Source organism: Pantherophis guttatus, chromosome 2, assembly GCF_059756535.1.
Source record: "Pantherophis guttatus breed Tessera chromosome 2, ASM5975653v1, whole genome shotgun sequence".
Classification (NCBI taxonomy): Eukaryota; Metazoa; Chordata; class Lepidosauria; order Squamata; family Colubridae; genus Pantherophis; species Pantherophis guttatus.
The window spans coordinates 123,649,707-123,669,998 of NC_142064.1; the positions used below are offsets into that span (position 1 = coordinate 123,649,707).

At 41.9% G+C, this 20,292-nt stretch overlaps 1 protein-coding gene across 1 annotated transcript in view; it reads right to left on the reverse strand.

Annotated features, from left to right (window-relative positions):
- Positions 1-6: 6 nt before the first annotated feature.
- ATP13A1 (ATPase 13A1) overlaps positions 7-20,292 on the reverse strand; it is a 35,915-nt gene continuing 15,629 nt past the window's right edge. The window contains exons 12-26 of the mRNA XM_034419358.3: positions 19,879-19,999; positions 19,551-19,708; positions 17,677-17,852; positions 15,015-15,125; positions 13,213-13,338; positions 11,445-11,550; positions 10,763-10,962; positions 8,856-8,952; positions 7,923-8,107; positions 6,252-6,366; positions 4,667-4,863; positions 2,711-2,853; positions 2,377-2,488; positions 1,266-1,409; positions 7-425 (exon numbers count right to left, since the gene is read on the reverse strand). Coding sequence (XP_034275249.2) covers positions 315-425; positions 1,266-1,409; positions 2,377-2,488; positions 2,711-2,853; positions 4,667-4,863; positions 6,252-6,366; positions 7,923-8,107; positions 8,856-8,952; positions 10,763-10,962; positions 11,445-11,550; positions 13,213-13,338; positions 15,015-15,125; positions 17,677-17,852; positions 19,551-19,708; positions 19,879-19,999 — 2,102 coding nt within the window. The 3' untranslated portion in view covers positions 7-314. The remainder of the gene's footprint in view (positions 426-1,265; positions 1,410-2,376; positions 2,489-2,710; positions 2,854-4,666; positions 4,864-6,251; positions 6,367-7,922; positions 8,108-8,855; positions 8,953-10,762; positions 10,963-11,444; positions 11,551-13,212; positions 13,339-15,014; positions 15,126-17,676; positions 17,853-19,550; positions 19,709-19,878; positions 20,000-20,292) is intronic.

A 20,292-nucleotide genomic window follows, 5' to 3' on the forward strand; every position in this document is an offset into this window, starting at 1 on the left:
CCTGCATATTCCAAAATGCACTGATTGCCTTTTTATTATCAAATCTCATGACCACCTTTCTAGGAGGAGGGAAGAGGCAGTACAAAGGTTAACAACTGCTGCTCTGTTTGGCAGACCTGTGAAGATTAATGTAGGCCCTCGCACAACTTTTGTTGTGATTTCCAGACTTAACACAATAAAAATCTGCTTGTCAGTCCCCAACTGGAATAAAACAGCTATCAAAGAATAAATATTCCTTTCGTAGTGCTGTATTTCGATGGCGTCTCTTTTTGGCTGTCCTTCACTTCACTTCTGCCAAGGGAGAAGAATGAGTCTCAAGAAGGCACTTTGAGCTTTGTGTTGCCTAATAGGAACTGCAGGATCCAGTCTATGAGCAGAGCAATGAAGAAGTTGGCCACCAGAACTCCAGTGATCACTAATTTAAACTGCAATAGAAAAATAAACAAGATGCACCAAGAAAGCATTTTCCCTATTGCATTCAAATCTAGTACATAGCAAGCCTGGTATGAAAACTGCTCTATCGTCTTGAAATAAAAGATAGGAGCCGATCTTGCTGCTTATGTGATACCAAAAATCCAGTAAGCAAGGAATTTAGTAAGATGGTCATCTGTCCCACTCATAAATTTACTAAGAAATCCATTATTGGTAACTATAAACAGCATATAGCTACAACCTTCCTTGTTATATTTTTTAACTCATTATTACTGGTAGTTGCATGGAAAATTAACTCAAGAAGTTTTAAAAACATTATTTAGCCGAGAGCTAGGCAATATAAGATTTCTAAATGTTTCCAATTACACCTACAGTTCTTGCTGTTCACTACATTGCTAGACCTGCAACTCCTATTCCAAAACACCTGGAGTACACAAGGCTGTCGACTTGGTTTTACTATATGCGTCTGAGTAATTTTCAGTTCTTCTCTGCAAACACATCATACCTTGCCTCAATTATCTGCCCTGAACAAAAACAAAAAATAACCCTGTTGGTTTTTTTTTTTTTTTTTTTGTTCTCCCAAGTCCCTGCATCAAGTAAACATTTTTCTAAGGTAAGTTATAACCAAGCAACAGGTGCAGTAGTTTACTGACTCATAATACACTGGACCTTCTAGTCCCCTGAGACTACATTTGCTGGAAGTAAAGTAGTTTGAAGTTCTCAAACCCAGTGGTAACAGGGTTTTTTTCCCCCTCTTTTTTTCCTCTAATTTCTACAACTAGCTGGAAAAAAGGGAAATCGGGATATGCTTAACAAAAGTCTTGCTTACTTACCTCTGTTGGGATGTCCACAAGTCCAAACTGTTCATTGAACTCGGGGGAGGAGCCAGTCAAAAGGGCGACAATTGCTAATCCTGAAATAATGATGCTCCATAGCAGAGGTTTGTTTTCCCTTAGGCTTTCCATGAATGGGTGGCCCTAGATAAATAGAAGGTCAAACCATATCAGTAATTTAGGAGTAGAAACAACATACTAATAAAAGCTTATCTATTTTACTCAAGATATAATTCCTTTGGCAAAACTTTTCTTACAATACTAACGGGTATTTTCATGTCATAATGCTGTGGCTACATGTGACAACAGAATCACCTTCGTTGTGAGCTTTATTATCACAGATGGGAGCACATTTTTTGCTTAGAGGTGAAAGTGCAAGTTTGCATCTGACCCATCTTAGTCAAATTGGACTGAGAAATTGCTAAAAGGCCTGGCACCTTTGATCTGTCATGATTAGGTGGGAGTTCTGTAAAAGCTCAGGAGTTTATTATGTATGCAACTGCCATCAGGACCATCTAATCTACTTATAACAAATTCTTTATTTTTCTAGAATCATTCCACTTAAGATAGGACAATGCACCTCTATATTCTGAAATTTGGGCCTCATCCCAGTTTCCATAAATACCTATTTATATTGCTACCCATCTTGTATATATGATTTTGGATTAAAATGCACTAAAATAAAAAGCACCCAAATTAAAATCAGCAGCCAAAACCATTAATAACATTCAAACTACAAAATGGACTCATCCATATGCTCTATACCAGGATTGTAAAACTCATGGCCCACGGACCAGATGCGTCGCACACTGGCCATGCCCACCCCCATTTTAGTGAAGGGGAAAAAAGTCACAATACATCACATGATGATGTGACTTTGACACCCATGATCTATACTGATAGTCAAATTTCTCCTTGTTCCGCATGGCATAATTAGACATTTGAAGTTTTTCTCTAATGTCCTGTTAAAATTTGGTTTCATCATAGCAGCTACTGTTTTGCATATCACTTGCAATGCAAGACCTGAAATGCAGCATCAGGTCCTAGCACTATATGAATCAGGAGATAGGTATTGGCAATGATGAAATTATAAAAACTAAGCACAACTTACCTTATAGTTAATGGCAAATGTAGCCATTTGCATGGCCATGGACATGATGTAAACAGTGCTATTCACAAGACTGGGCTCAAACTCCTTATAGAGATCCACAAAGTCGTCTTTCCTTAAAGAAACAGAAAGAGCCTTGAATATTTTTTCTCAGCCCTTCTAGGCTTGAGTATCCTAACGATGACCTGACTTCTCACTCACAGAATTCTGAAAACATCACTGAAAATTCTGGGATCTGAAGGCCACACATCTGAAGAACATCTATATTTCTGTACAACTCCAGCATTTTTACTTCTTTACTTTATACCCTCATTATTTAAATCCAAGCAGCACTCACTTGGGCTCACTGCGGGCTTGTGCACCTCGATACAGATATACCAGACTGATAAAATGGACCATAAATTGTAGCAGCACTGTAAGAACTGTGTACAGATTGAAGATATTAGGGAGTGGGCGCTCTGGGGAGAGTGTCTTCAGAGGCTGAAAACAAGAAGAAACAGGTCAGGGTTAGAATTCTACAGGAAGTTTAGAGTCTGACTATTATTCACTTGGGAAGCATCCTGTAGGATGGTTACTTTGAAAAATGATACCCCTCCTCCCACTTAGGAGAAAAGGTCTGTCAACCAGCTGGAAGAATTAAGACAGAAATCAAAAGGAAGCCTATCTTTGCTGGTTCGAATCCATTTTGAACATTGCACACAAGGAAGTGCTATAAGCTAAGTAGTTCTCATCAGTTTTCAAAGCCAGTTTTGACACCTGGAGAGAGCTTAAACCAGGGGTCTCCAATCTTGGCAACTTTAAGACTTGTGGACTTCAACTCCCAGAATTCTGCTGGCTGAGGAATTCTGGGAGTTGAAGCCCACAAGTCTTAAAGTTGCCAAGGTTGGAGACTCTTGGCCTAGACAAATCCATGTAGTTTTCTTGGTAAGATTTTTGGAAGGTTTTGGTTTTCCCTTGCTTTTTAACGAGAGCTGAGATAGGGAGACTGACAAGATCAGTTGTGTGGAAAATGACTTTGAAACAGTCAACCTTGGATTATATATTTTGGATGCTCTCGGCATGAAGCAAAAGAGGTGTTTCGAAAGATTTCAAGATCAGAGCAAAACTTGCAGTTTTGTTGAGTGTGAAACAAAATGTGTCGGTTTCAAAGATACTGTACTGAAGCGCTGCAATGGTGCTGCTTTATCCCCCAACTTTATACAACCAAGTCACTGCAGTAACCAGAATCAGTGATGATATTTATATCTTCTCCTTGCTTTTATATTAATGTTACTGGTGCAATTTAATTAATGCCAGCAGTCTCATTTTACAGCTGTGTGCAAACAAAAATATAAGCAATGAGCAACACATTTAATTTTGATGAGGGTATGTCAGAGACAGACAAGACACCCACCTCCCCCCCACACACAAAAGGCAAAGAAAATATATCAATTTCCTGATCTAGGGGATTCAAGTGCCCATAAAAATTGGATGAAATTCTTTTTTTTTTTAATCAAAATCTCAGAGAAAATGTTCTATTCTTTTATTGAGAAGGGCAGCAGGCATTTTTGATACCATATTCTAATCTAAATATTTATTTTTCAGTGGATGAAGTATATATGTACAATGTTTCCTATGGGGATGGGTGGGTTAGTTTAATGTTTCCAAACTATTTTTAAAACCATTTCCTTGGCCAAATTTTCTGTAATTTGGTTCAGCATATGTATCTACCCAATTTTACCCCAGGGTAAAAACAGTGAAATATTTTGAATTTTGTTCCACTGAAACTAAATTTCAGTTCCTAAAATATGGTTTGAAAAAAAATGTAAATAGTCTTCATTTATCAACCACAACAGGAACTGGCAACTCTATCTCTAAGCAGCACAATATTAATTGTGATGACATGTGACCAGGGCATCTTATTGTCAGTTCCAGTTGCAGTCTTTAAATGTGACATTACACAACTTGCGACTTCCTGCTGACTTTCCATCTGACTTTCCTTGGAAAGAAGCCAGCTATGAAGGTTGCAAATGGCAACCAGATGCTTCAATCATCATAATTATGCACTGGTTGCCAAACACCCAAATTGCGATCACATGATGATCGGGACACTGCGATGGCTGCAATTTCAATGACTGATCACTGAATGAATGATTTGGTAAGCAAGAACAGTTACCTGCGTTTTCTTTTGATTTTGTGCACATCCTTACATGCCACAGAACCAAACTTTATGGCCAGCTTATTGCCTACTCCATGGACCACATTTCCTATCTTCCCCTCCAACCTGAAATAAGGCATTTTTCTTCCGTCATACCTTGGATCGGGAGATGAAAAGAAAGCAGCCAGCCAGGAGCAAGCCTTGCAGTGTAGCCTGGAAGTCACTGAACTTCACACCTTCCAAATAAAGGACGCTCTGGCTGTAGGCTAAGATGAGTGCATTCAATGCCAAGATCTTGAACATCTGGAGCGTGGTGACCAGTGTACAACGGCCCTGCTTGATCACATGGCAGACTGCATAAGATGAGAGAAGATTTCTGCTTAAGATTGATACTTCACGCCTGGACTACTGTAATGCTCTCTACATGGGGCTCCCCTTGAGGAGCACCCGGAGGCTCCAGCTGGTCCAGAATGCGGCCGCGCGGGTAGTTATGGGAGCAGCATGGCGCTCCCATGTGGCTCCCCTCCTGCGTGAGCTGCACTGGCTCCCTGTGGTCTTCCGGGTGCGCTTCAAGGTCTTAGTTACCACCTTTAGAGCGCTCCATGGCTTAGGACCAGGGTACTTACGAGACCGCCTTCTGCCACCAATAGCCTCTCACCGCCCAGTACGCTCCCATAGAGAGGGGCTTCTCAGGGTGCCGTCAGCCAAACAATGTCGACTGGCGGCCCCCAGGGGGAGAGCCTTTTCTGTGAGGGCACCCACCATCTGGAACGAGCTCCCCCCAGAGATACAGAAGATTCCGGATCTGCGCACTTTCCGCCGTGCCCTCAAAGCATTCCTGTTTCAGCAGGCTGGCCTGGCCTAACTTTCCCTTTATATTGCTTTTTTATTTTATTTTAAACTGGGATGTCTTATATTATCTAGGACCAGAGTGTTTAGTATATTTTAATTGGTTTTTATTAACGTTTGTATTATATGTATTTCTATCGTTCGCTGTTCACCGCCCTGAGTCCCTTAGGAATAGGGCGGTATATAAATTTAATAAATAAATAAATAAATAAATAAATAAATAAATAAATAAATAAATAAATAAATAAATACTTCGTGCTTTTTTCATTGCCTAGGAAGACCTAGGCAGTCTAGGAAGGCCTCTGGAATTTCAGAGAAGGTGATGACATTTTTTTCCTCCAGCTCTACTCTGTTCATTGAATTTTCTCTAGGGGGCTCAGTCTAGGTTTTCTAAGTTCTGATGCGCAACTCAGACTTAAGAGCCTTGTTAGTACAGGGGTTTAAGGCACCCTGTTATTAAGCTGCTTAAGACCAGCTGCCTGCAATTACTGCAGGGTTCGAATCTCGCCAAGGCTCAAGGTTGACTCAGCCTTCCATCCTTTCTAAGGTAGGTGAAATGAGGACCCAGTTTGTGGGGGCAATAAGCTGACTTTGTATAAATATACAAAAAGGATGAAGGCTATTGCTGAGCACATTGTAAGCCGCCCTGAGTCTTCGGAGAAGGGCGGCATATAAATCAAATTTTTTTTTAAAAAAAAAGAGAGATAAAAGTACCCTTCAGCATACAGGATTCTGCTGGTTATAGCATGAAAATAAAATCACACTGGTTATTATCTACTTTCACTGTAAAACTTCCAAAAGAAATATATACAACTGCTGTAAAAATGAGGCATGAGCCTTTAAGTGCACAACATTCCACCCTAAGCATAGACATCCTTCTTCCCATACTTACTGCACTGTATAGAGGAAAGCTTAGAGGTGAATGGAGCTGCAATACTGGCATCACCCAACTTCACTATGGGTACTTGGTCCTCCTCCAAATCTTTTAGCACCTGGCTGATCCTCTCCTGCCAGAAACAAGGGGGCAGGGGGAAGAAACATCCTTGTTCAATGTACAGTAAGCTTCCAATCAAGCTATCCATTGCACTACAAGCAGTCCTCAACTTACAACCATAATTTGGATCGGAATCTTAATAGTCGAATTCAATATTTATTAAACAAGACACTCATATGAATGCTTTGCTCAATGACCGCAATCCTGGCACTGCCAATTGTGGTTGTTAAGCTACAGTATCTTACTTCATTAAGCCAAGTCCCAAGTAAGGAACGTGGGGTCCCCCAAGGAGGCTCTGTTCAGGACCTGCTATTTCCCCCTGCCAGAATCCAAGCAGGATTTTCAGCCCCTGAGCAGAGAGACACTTACAAAAAGCCTGCGCCTACCCTCCCAGTACCAACCCTGTCCCCAAGGCATCCCAGGTGCCTTACCTTAACTACCCTGCCTTTACATTCTCTGCTTGCATTTTGACTTCCTCTTGTCTCTGGCAGCTGGATGAAAAAGCTGTCTGCCAAAAGAGTTCAGCTCCCCTCTTTGTGCAGAAAGGACTTCTCCAGCAGGGTGCAATATCTTCAGAATTTGAGTTCTGTTTCCGCATCCCAACATAGGAATTCAGATCCCCTAGGCAGATAGCTCTTTCAGTCAGCCCTCAGGGACAACTCCCAAACTTCTCTGCTGGCTTCCCCATTAATTTTCTGGGGAAGCCAACAGAGAATGCATATGGCAGTCACACGATTGCAATTGGCCGTAAATGCAAATAGGTTGCCAAGCATCCAGATTGCAATCATGTGACTGTGGGACTGGTGATGTAATGTTGTGCGATGGCCAAAAAGCAACCTTTCTGAGGCTGTTTCAATTCCAGACCATCATTAACCAAAAAAAAAGAACAGTCATAAGTCGAGAACTACCTCTATCTCTAGAATAAATCCCAATTTGGAAAAGCTGTTCTCCAGGAAAAGGAAAGATAAGAGCATAAGCCCTGTTTAATCCAAAAGCACTGGGAATTTAAGAAATTCCAGCTGTGCTGAGCTGGAATCCTTACAATTCCAATGTATTTGAGTACTGTTTATACCTGCACTGAATAAGGATTTGTAGATGGAGTTCTGTCTTTCCCCTCCCCCCCCAACAGTTCACAAAGGAAAAGATATGCCAGAAGCATAAGTGAGGCCAGCAGCAAGAGACAAGAGAAGTAAAAGGAGCCTGGTGGTGCAGTGGACTAAAATACTGTTAAAGTAGTATTTACCTGCCAGCTGCCTGGAATTACTGCGAGTTCAATTCTCACCAGGCTCAAGGTTGACTCAGTCTTCCATCCTTCCGAGTTAGGTAAAATGAGGACCCGGTTTGTGGGGGCAATAAGCTGACTTTGTATAAAATAGAACACCGCTTGGGGGGGCCAAAAAGCCCTACTAAGCAGGTATATACAAAAGTATGAAGGCTATTGCTTAAAAAGCATTGTAAGCGGCCCGGAGTCTCCGGAGAAGGCCGGCATATAAATCTAACAAACAAACAAACAAACAAACAAACAAACAAACAAACAAACAAACAAAGAAAACAGGTCTAACAACCTACTCGTTGTACAGCAAGTTGCTCCTCTCTAAGAGACATGAGCCTGTGTTTGGCAGCTCGGGAGGTGGGCCTCATGTTGCTCCCAACAAGAGCAGAGGAGGTAGCAGGTCTCCCATCAGCTACTCCATCACGAGGCTTTTTTCTGCGCTCGGGGATTCGCTCCGGGGCATTGGCTAGTAGAGCCACACCTGAAAGAATGAATCATATCCCTGATGACACAAGTGTGCTCCCGTGAGCTGTTTTCAGGGCCGATGAAAACAGGGCAAAATATGAAGGTTTTAATGGGTCAGAAACTGATGATCATGAAACATAGATATTAATAATATTTAACATGCTCTATCTGCTATGATTTACAGAATATGGAATTTAAAAAACTATATTAAATGCAGAAATATGAAAACTGATCTTTTCAACAGAGATTTTGAAGCATAAATACAATTTTGATTTGGTCGTTTAAATATAAACATAATATAGATATATATAAATATAATACAATGAATTCGTTCATTAAATAAATAAATTTAAACAGGATGATTGGTTTAACTTCGCACTGATGGGACTTTTAATCAAACCAATTGATTCACCTTGCAGAAATATCAATAACCATTAGTTGGGAAGAAATACTAAGTGTTTAATCAAGTAGTCCAATCAGTTAAAAGACAGTAACAATTAAATAATTTAGACTATAATTGGTCAGCAGATAACCTACAATATACAGCAGCACATTTTCTAACAAGGCATCCCCTCCTCGGGGAGGATAGAATGCTTCTCAGATGCTTGTTCCAATGAGTGCATGAATCACTTCAAAATCAAGTATCTTTTTTTTTTTTTAAAGAATCACAATTCATGGACAGTTAATGATTAAGCAATTAAAACTCACAATAAGCAGACCCGGTTTTCATCAAAATAACAATCTTTAAATGAATTAACACTCACCCACATCAGCATGCTTCAGAGCCCCCACGTCATTAGTGCCATCCCCACACATCAGAGTCACATAGCCAAGTCCCTTCAGTGTTGTGATCACGAATTCCTATAATGGGAAATAAAGAATCAACAAAGAAAATTTGCATACAATTGCCCAGAGGACAGGTTCTCAACGTTAGCAATTCTGTACAGGTAGTTCTCAATTTATGACTGTAATTAAGTCCAGAATTATGGTCATAAGAGATTACAGTCGTAAGTCAAGGTACCATATGACTGCACCTGATTTTTTTATTTTTGTAGCAGTCGTTAAGAAAGGCCATTCTCTCCAATGGGTACTTTTTTTTGCTGGAAAGTGGCAAAAAAGTTGCAAAGTGCGGTCATGTAAACATGGGATGCCGCTAGCTATCATAAAGGAGATTTGGTTGCCAAGTGCCCAAAATGTAATCATATGACTGCAGAATGTGTGTTGCTGTCCTAACTTCAAAAGGAGATTATAGGTAGTTCTGGGGATGTCAATTATAACTTCAAGCAGTCATTAAATGACCAGTTGCAAGTCGAGGACTACCTGGAATTTCCTAAAATGAAAAAAAAAAATGAAATCTAACAGTCATGAATAAACTAAAGACTTCACCAGGTTAGTACCGGCAAGGAAATAAATACATACACATAGTGACCCATTGAATCATTTCAGAGATGTGCAGATGAGTCGGAATCCAAGTCAGCATATTGAAATCTTAAAGACACTTTCCACTAAGGCCATAGCTCTGCCTAACTCAAAATCTGTGCATCTATTATGGCAGGTAACAAATTTATAAAAAAATACATGGGAATATATCATACTGAGTCAGCTTGTTTTGGTTCCTACCTAACATTGCTTACCTGAAAGAGAACAGTGTAATGGTGGATACATACATGTACACTGAGAGCATATGCACCAAAGACAAATTCCTTGTGTGTCCAATCACACTTGGCTAATAAAGAATTCTATTCTATTTCTAATATTTCTATATTTCTTTCTATATTTCTGTTCTATTCTATTCTGGTAGGTATGAGCTCTTCCATTCATTTTTTCAACGATGAACATAGAAGTTATTCTGGTAAGAAATGTTTTCATTTTCATGCATTATTGCACAAAATTGTATTGTATTTAACACTCGCTTTCCCAATACATCAGGGCACTATGTATCATGTGTCTCCCTCATTTATTGACACAACACTCCATTGGAAAGGAAGGTCTGCCACAAGCAGTGGCTACTTTAAAATCAGTCCCATGAAATTCATGGCGTTTCTGGAATTTCTCTATCCAACATCCTTTCCGTTCTTTCTTTTTAAAATCTTGCAATAATCCAGGGAGTACACTGTGGATTTACAGGAATGAGTGGGCTTCTTGGGTCTTGCTCAAAGACAACTCCCATCACTGCTAGTTTTAACTATACAAGTGGTCCTTGATTTACAACAGTTCGTTTAGCGATCGTTCAAAATTACAACGGCCCTGAAAAAAGAGATTTATGACCGGTTTTCACAGTTCCGATCTTCGCAGCATCCCCATGGTCACGTGATCAAAATTCAGAAAAATTGGCATAAAATGGGGCAAAATTCACTTAACGAATGTCTCACTTAACCACAGAAATTTGGGGCCCAGTTGTGGTTGTAAGTCGAGGACTACCTGTGGCTGCTGAAACAGATTGGGAATTGCAATCACCACCACCAGCTGGAAGGCCAGTTTCTCCCCAGCTGCTGCAGAGAATGGTTAACACTTTACTGCTATTTCTGGAAAAGATGTGTCTATTCTCAGGCAAGGTTTAGCAAACCATCGTTAAAAATAAAAATAAAAATAAAAATAAAACCACCACAATCTTTGCATCTATCGGCTGAAGAGAGAGTTGGGCTGGGCATTAAAGACGAAGACCACCTACCTTCTGCTTGGGTGCAACACGTGCAAAGACTTGGATGTGTGGAATGAGTTTAAGCAGCAGCTGCGAGTCTGTAGCTTGCAGGTGAGCGAGACCCTCCCCTGTGATGCATAGGTTGTGGCTGCTGGTCATTTCCCACAGTGAGTCTGGGACAATCGGGAGGACCGTAGTGCCGTTGATGGACTGCCATTTCCAACCGGAGCCTAGAGCAGAGAACGGAATTAAGCACAGTGAGGTGTTTGTCTGTTTGGTAGCATTCATCCAGGAAATGTAGTAGTGTGGGCTACCAGGGGAATAATTCTCCTGGACACCGCAGCTTGAAAACTAATAACCCAGTGGAAAGCCACTGAAAACAACAGGCAGTAGCAACTAGCAAAATAGCACTGTGTGATTTTACCGACTCCCAGGAAAAAGGGCAAGGCCACGGGTGTCAAACTCACGCTGTCACATTGCCATCACGTTACGTATCACGTTTTTTCCCTTCGCAAAGCTGGGGTGGGCGTGGCCTGCGCATGACACATCTGGCCCGCGGGGCCACCAGTTTTGACGCCCCTGGGCTAGATGATGGCTTATATTGTCCTATAGAGCTGCACCAAGTGATCACATGCTCTGTGCAATGTGGCGGCAGCCTCTGTCTTCTCTCTCTCCCTCCCTTCCTCCTCCCAGAGGTTGTTTATTTATTTACCTTTACTAGGTGGCTGCAAAATGAGCGTCTGCTCCTTTTGAGTGAAGTGCAGCTCCTGGGCCACGTGGCAAGCCGTCAGTGGGCTGTCACCTGTGATCATCACTACCTGTAGAGTGGGGTTAAAGGGCAGGTTTGTGCCACCTGTCTACAGGCAACATGCGGGGAAGCTGCTCTGAGGAAACGGCAGTCTGCTTCAGAACCACTGCTTGAAAAAGCAGTCTGTCATAAACGTGCATACGCAAGCAGCATACTGGCATGTGCTAATTAAAAATGCTGATCAGAATGTTCCCTCTCCCCCTCCTTGGAAAGACGGTTTTGATCCTCAGTCTCTCAATTAAGGACATCCCATCGTGTGTAATGGGGTAAAGAGGGAATGCCCATGCTGCAAAAAAAAGGAAATATTATGCTTGTCTATGTCCTCTATTCCAAACAGGAGAAATATACACTATCCAAAAGAACTGTTCACCTTCCATAGTAGCAATATACCAACAGATGCTGAGAACAAAACAGCCTGTCAGGGCTACTCCAACCAAGCCTGGGAGCTCTCCAAGGGTTGCTAAGCTCCCTAAGGAAAACTGGATAGCTGACTGGGTGGTTTGCTTGTTGTTTCCTCTGCTCCTGCAGGATATTTTTGTTTGCTTAACTGTTCTTTAAGACCCAAAGGTGTTTTTTTTCAAGCGGCAACTGGACTTTCTGATTTTTCTTTGAAGACATTTCACTTCTCATCCATGAAGCTTCTCCAGTTCTGACTGGATGGTGGGGAGCGGAAGGATTTATACTCCTTGCAGACAGCTGGACATTTGCATTCTTTTAGCGGGTCTTTAAGGTCACCTGGAGGATTATCGGCGTCATCAGGGTCACCCGAATGGTGCAAATGAGTGTGGAGCCTTCTTGGAACTGTTGAAAGGACTGTGTTGCAGACTGGAGATAGAGGATGTCATATCCCTCCCCCTCTGTTGAGAGAAGGCTGTTCAATTTTGACATAGATGGCCTTTTTAAGCTTCTTGGATGAGAAGCGAAACGTCTTCAAAGAAAAACCAGAAAGTCCAGTTGCCTCTTGAAAAAAAGCACCTTTGGGACAACCATGACCTGGAAGACTGAGAATCTCCATAGACTGTTCTTTAACAGTTATTCTGCTGCCCTAGCCAATTTATCTAAGAACGTGTAGACAAAAAGATACTATAATATGTTTCATCCCTTTGGATTAGAGGAGGTGACAAAAGAGCAGTGCAGATCCAACAAACGTGAAGAGGGGATGAAGAATTAGGAAGACTAGTGAAATTATGCAAACTGGCTCAAACTTTTGCCTAGGCCAGTGATGGCTAAACTTTTTGCTGTCATGTGCCAAAAGTGAGAGGAGTGCGGGGAGTTGTGTGTGCACGTGTCCACACCCATAATTCAATGCATCCCACGCATGCGCACTTGACCCTCCCACGCTCCCCCCGATTGCGGTGGGTCCGGTAGGCCCATTTTTCACCCTCCCAAAGCTCCAGAGGCTTTCTTGGGGCCCGGGGAGGGCGAAAACTGCCTTCCCCATCCCCCCCAGAGACCCTCTGGAGGCCGGAAACTGCCCGTTTCCCGACTTCCAGAAGGCCCGAAAATCAGCTGGCTGGCACGCACATGCGCACTGCAGCTGAGCTAGAGCAACCCTCGCGTGCCCACAGATATGGCTTTGTGTTTCACCTGTGGCACACGTGCCATAGGTTCGCCATCACGGGCCTAGGCCCCTCTTCTCCATTCCTTCCACAGTTTCTCAGCCACAACTCACATGGTGGGAAGCGTTCAGGATATCACGGATAACTGGCTTCGAGTCGACTTTAAGAGGGCAGGAAACTACAATGAAGCCTGTGAACCTCAAGTCACATTCCAGGGCAGCCCGCTTTATTTCTCGTGCCTTTGGATAGGAAACACAAAAGCTGATTATAGCTAAGACATTTTTACATTAATATAGCACTCCCCCAACCTCAACCCCCCCCAAATAAATGATAACTTGGAAATTATTGCATGCCTTTCTAAAAGTCACATAATTAAGTGTATTTAAGAAATGAATCCAGATTACACGTAAATATTTTTTTTCCGTCCCTGCTCCAACATCTTTACGACTTCATTTCATTTCATTCATTTCATTTATTCGAATTTCTATACCGCCCTTCTCCTTTCGGACTCAGGGCGGTGAACAGCCAGATAAAAAACATCTATACAAACATCACAGTTAAAAAATAAAGTTAAAATAATTTATAAATTTGGCCCATAATTTAAAACTTGTCAATTAAAATAAATATTAAAAATTTTAAAACTAACCCTAAAATCAGGACAGACCGGCTAGCTGAAAAAAATAAGTTTTTAGGGCCCGACGAAAAATCCGGAGGTCGGAGATCACTCGTATCTCTGGGGGTAGATTGTTCCATAGGGTAGGTGCCACCACAGAGAAGGCTCTCCTCCTGGGGGTCGTCAGCCGGCATTGTCTGGCCGACGGCACCCTGAGGAGGCCCTCTCTGTGGGAGCGAACCGGCCGGTGGGAGGCTATTGGTGGCAGAAGGCGATCCCGTAAGTACCCTGGCCCTAAGCCATGGAGCGCTTTAAAGGTGATCACCAGATTTTATAATTCTACTTTCATTCCATGTTTGTCCTGAGTTAATAATATACCTAAGTGGGCCTTGATTTCAAATTGGTTATTGATTTGGGCCTATTGCATCCCATGCAATAACCAATGTGCTTTTTTTATTCAACAAGGCAAACCACGCCATAATACAATGCATGAATACAACCTCTGCCAGTAGTCCCCCTTCTTAGAACAACCCATTCCAACACAACTGCCCTCTTCCCCACTTTGATAGGGGTAATTTAACAACCAGTTCATGTGAACCGGTCTGAACCAGCTGAATACACCACTGATCACGATAGTGCCTAAGCCACTAGCACCCCTGCCCCTCAAAAGCAGACTTCATCATAAATTTGCCACATGAATGAGAAGCAGCCTTCCCTCTGCTTATTCAGAATTCTGTAGTTCTTTCCCCCAATTAGAGGAGAGGGAGGCTTCACATTAAGAAAGGAGGCACTGACAGGCTTTACTCTTCTGTCAGTCTTCAAAGAGACCTTCAGAACATGCAGAGGATAGTTTGCTACCAAGAAGAAAATGAAATAATTCAATTAAGTTGGTTGGTCACATTGTCGTCCCCCCCCCCCCCCGCCAAAGTATGACATAAACGGACGGAACACCCCATTTTAAAAAATAGCATTGTAAGCCATTACCTATAAATCTAGCAGGATTATTGAGTTAGACACAGTATTATTTTAATGATACTGATTATTTTAATGGATTTTAATATATGTTTAAACTATATATTTATACATTTATGTATTTTATGTATGTATATTTATGTATTTTATTGGTTTTGTTTTTACTTGTGAGCCGCCCTGAGTCCTATGGAGATAGGGCGGCATATAAATTATATTAAATCATTCATTCATTCATTCATTCATTCATTCATTCATTCATTCATTGTATATCCCAAAGCAGCAATGTATCTTATGGGACATACAAGCTGTGGGGGAAGATTTGAAACTTACCTGCTGATGAGTGAGGTGCCCCAATTCTTTGTAGCCAAGGGCCAAAACTCTGGCTCCCTCACGTGATATCTCTGTGTGAATAGCGTCATAGGTACTTGGGCACTGAGAGAACTGCACAAAAAGACAGCAACCGTTACAATAAATACCGCTGAAAGAAAAACCTCTACGCCAACTCACAGTTGCGTTCACATCAGGGGTGAAATGCTACCGGTTCAAGTGAACTGGTAGCGATGGCGGCGGATGGTTCTGAGAACCTGTAGCGGTGGCGGTGGGTAGTTTGGAGAACCGATAGCGGCATCAGCGCGAGGCTCCGCCCACCTGTCTGGTCGTTACTTCCTGGTTTTAACCAGGAAGTAACCTGTTTTTTACCCTCTGTGCATGCGTAGAAGGGTTTGCACATGCGCAGAGGGTCCAAGCGCGCACATGACGTGCGGTGTGTGCACTTCCAAACCGGTAGGGAAGGTAAGTAGATTTCACCCCTGGTTCACATAGAAGAGTGTGGAGATAGGAAGGGCACACATGTCACTATGGGATACAAAAGAGACTTCCAGCATGCAAACAGAGAAGTTCAGGGTCCTCCTGACTGGACACACATACCAAAGAGAAGATTCAGCCAATGTTATATTGCTCCAAACGGGCATCAGTCCAGGTATGTTGGCATTATGGCTGCCAAATTCGGAGCCAATGATTATGGTTGAGGTTACTGGAGCAATAGTCCTAATATAGCTGTAGGGCACCAAGAGTGTTGGAGGTATCTGCTCTACTTTACCATACAAAATAGGAGTTAACTGATCAAATGGAGAAGTTGAGACATTGTCCTCGACTTACAACCACAGTTGGGACTAGAATTTCTGCTGCTATGGGAAAGCAATTGAGTTGCACCTGATTTTACTTTTTTTTTTTTTTTTTGCTGTTAAGTGAATCTGGCTTCCCTGATTGACTTTGCTTGTCGGAAGCTGACTGAAAAGGTTGCAAATAGTGATCACATGATCCTGGGACACTGCAACCATCATAAATACATATTGGTTGCCAAGGGCTGGAATTTTGATCACATGACCACGGGGATAGTGTGAGGGTCGTAAATGCAAGACCTGTCATAAGTCGAGGACTACCCGATTCAGCCTGTGGATCCTGAAGTACGTTTAGTAGAACACCACTCTACATACAGGATCCTTTCAGCTAACCCTGAAAAGTAAGCCTTGTGACACTTGGCTCACCATTTGTCAACTAATCTTCCCTGTTCTGAAAAAGAGTCCGGTCCTGAAGAGCAACTACACATTTTAAAAAATATGACAGAATACAATATTATCATTATGTCTTTTTTAAAAAAAACACACTTGCAACAGATACTAGTTTAGTTGGCTTTATGAAAAGGCTTCATCAACTTTATGAAGGATTCGTCCCTCAGTAGCAAGAAAGCTGCATTTAACTGAGGTAGAAAGGCAGAGTATAAAGCATATGAATAAATCAAGTTAAGAGTCAGTATAGCAGATCAGACACTGGAGTAACCAGCAACAGAACATAGCCTCCACCTTGTTCTCCTTTCCAGAGTATTGCAGCACAGCTGATCATTGAGTGCAACTTTTCACTTACTTGCATCACATTCCAATCTAGTAAGGAAAGCCAAGACTTTGTTCTCACTCTTGTTCCCATCTAATATGACATCACAGGATTCTGAAAATTATTTTCCAAGACTTGGGAAAATGTTCTCACAATTAAAACTGATGACCATTCAAATGGAAACATGGGTGGGGGTGAAATGTACACGCTATGATTTTCTGCGGTAATTACACAGATTTCTCCACTTGTATGTGGCAATGATGTAGTTGGGAGTTGTCTTTCCCAACCCTCTCTGGTTTGACCAACTAAAATACCATCAACAATTAGGCACACGCAACAAACGCAAGCTTCTTTGTGCAGCTGTCCCAGGGCTCGGCAATCTTTAACACTCAAAGAGCCACAAAGGTCCTAACCAGAAGCCCCCATTCAATTCTGGAGCCGACTAGAAGTCCAGTTCTCCCACTATAGAGATTCCTCCTAGTGTGGCGTCCTTTTTCCTCTGCCGACTGGAAGTCCGATCCCCACACCATAGAGTCTCCTCCTAGCACGGCGTCCTTTTTCCTCTACCTGTCCTAACCGAAAGCCCTATCAATTGTGGAGCCGACCAGCAACAGGGAGCCGCAGCAGAGGGATGAAAGAGCCACATGCGGCTCCAGAGCCGCAGGATGCTGACGCTTGAGCTATCCAAAAGCCATTAAGAATCTCCCATGCCAAAGCAATTCAGATTTGCATACATTCAAGGCATCAATTTCATGGGCGTGTACTTAATTAATCCCATTAACTGTTCCACTGGTTAACAATTAAACAATGGAACAGTTTGCCGTCAGAAATTGTGGGTGCTTTGTCACTGGAGGCTTTCTGGAAGAGACTGGACAGCCACTTGTCTGATATGGGGTCTCCTGCTTGAGCAGGGAGATGAACTAGAAGACCTCCAAGGTCCCTTTTCCAGCTATTCTGTTCTGTCCTGTCCTATTCACAACTTGAAAAAAAATGTTTATTAAAACGTATATACTGTTTCATGTAAAATATTTTGAAACCATTTGCCTTTAAAAACAATAACACCACATGCACAGAGGGAAGGAATTTGCAGACAAGAGCTCACCATTTTATGCAGCATCTCCGGGGCCCCTTTCACAGTTGCAATGTAACACAGATCAGTGGAACCGACTTTCTCATAGGAAGCCAAGACCGACATTCTTTTCAGGGCACTGGCAAAATGAAAGCGCTGGTGAATTTTCAGTCCCTGAGTTTTAATACTTCGGGGGAAAACTTTCTCATCTGGAAACAAAGAGATCGGGAAATCCTGAAAGGGTTCAACATTGCAAGCGGTAATCTTCCCTTTGGATTCTGGGGGTGTCGTGGGTTTGGAGACAAAAGGAGCCCTTGTTTGTACTGTTTATCCAAATGTCAGGAGCACACCTTCTCCCCTTCTTCAACCATGGGACCCTATCATGTTACAGGAGCAGAGGTGCTCCCAGAGACTGGGCATCCCAGACCCATAAAATATATTCAGTGTATATGCAGAGTCTCCAGAATCAAGAGTGGTAAGAATTCAGGCAGTGATCCATAGAATATTTGCAGTTTGGTGTGGTGGTTAAGGCAGAGGTCTTCAAACTTGGCAGCTTTAAGACTTGTGGACTTCAACTCCCAGAATTCTCCAGCCAGAATTCTGGCAGTTTATTTTATTTATTTATTTTATTTAATCAAATTTCTATACCGCCCTACTCCCGAAGGACTCAGGGCGGTGAACAGCCAAGATAAAGTCCACAAGTCTTAAAGTTGCTGAGTTTGAAGACCTCTGGGTTAAGGCATCAGTTTATAAACCACAAGATCATGAATTCTATTCCTGCCTTGGATGCAAAGCCAGCTTGAGCGACCTTGAGCTAGCCACACTCTCTCAGTCCTAAGCAGGAGACAAGGGCAAACCAATTCCGAAAAACCTGGCCAAGAAAACTGTAGGCACTACTCCAGGCAGTCACTAGGCTTCAAAAACTGACTTAAAGACACAAAACCAAATCAAAACAATAGGCAAATTTGGAGGCATTCAAGGACACCTGCAGCAAAAGGGCATGATCAGCAGGATATTTAAATCAGTAGGTTTTGCTAGAGTGATATTGCTAACTTCATTATAATAGAGAATGGTGTGAAACTGGTGATTTGAATATTCCCCAAGGTGAACTGGTTGTGAAAGATGTAATGTTTTGCAATGGACACGCTTATATTGGGAAAACCATGTAGTTCCATGTGTTGGTTCACTTACATGGCAAAAAACTTTTTTTTGCATAAGGAAAGAGGATAGAGAAAGGGTTTTTTTCTTTTTCTTTTTGATAATAAACTGTGAAATATGTCTAAATCGATTAGGATCAAAATTCTATATCTGATTATCTCAGCAATAATACATTCTAGGGGAAAGGATCTTGTGACATAAAAGTTAAGGAGATGTTTTAAATATTTTTATTCATTAAAAACTTGTAAAGGAAAAGTAGGAAATATTTAATGTTGAGCTCAAAAAGCTATTACAATAACAGATGTTTGAACAGGCAAAGTGACACTGATATTCTCAGTACATCAACTGTACTTTTGTGGGCATCTCTTAAATCTTGAAAATCTGCTTTTGGGGTTGCTTTTAACAGGACCCATCAGTAACCATTTAGCTAGTAATTGTGAGTTTCCCAGTTACTATTTATATGGCCAGTGAATTTACAAACTGACTTTGGGCTGATAATGTAGGATTAAAATTAACAAATTCCAACAACAAAAGTGCAGATAACCCTTAAAAAAAAAGTTATTCTGCGGGTTCAAGACATATTCTCTGTACATGGCCCAAATAAAGTCTGTTATCGTAGAACAGAGATGGGCATTTACATTCTTGCAACTCAGAAAATCTACTGCATGTTTCTGTAAAATGCCTGTGGTCTTATAAAACAGAGAGCAGGAAAAGCTGCTTTAGGGTGCTCAGGAGCTAATCCAGCCTACCTTTTGTCAGAGTCCATTCCACAGCAGTTAGCATGGCTTTCTCCAGTGGGTCACCCACCAGTGTCCCATCGTCCAGCTGCATCAAGGAATGACATGTGGCAATGACCCGATGAGTCTCAACTGGAATGTCTGACACAGGTGTCACTTCTTTCCCCTCTCTACAATAAGATCAAAAACCAGAGGCTCAGTCAATTGGCTCTCAATTTAAATACAATTTATTCCTGTGGATATCTCTTTAGGATCAGGAAACTACGAAAAGGAAAGCGTGGGTAAGTCAATGGGCCCGAAAAAATTCCAAACAACTTTGCTTCCCTCCGCCTGGATTTACCTAAGCCCAGCCACACCTCTCACCACAAGGTTGTCACTGGTGAGTGTGCCAGTTTTGTCAAAGCAGCAAATCTGGACCTTGCCCGCAAAGGGGATGCGGAATGGCTCTGTGCAATAAACATCTGCAAAAGACAAAAGACAGATATGGATGAGCACGCAATAAAAAAAGTCTGATTTTTCTTTTCTTTACTTTTTATAAATATCCTTTATCTACTCCCATCACTCCCATTGTATTTACCAATCTAAAAATATCTCCGTCCTACAGGGGTGGATTCTCAAATTTTTTACTACCAGTTCTGTGGGTGTGGCTTATCTTGTGGACGCGGCTTGATGGGGGGGGGGTAATGTGCTGGGTGGGCGTGGCCAACTTTTTTTTTTTTTAAAACTTTTAAAGGCATTTTTTCTACAACCCTAA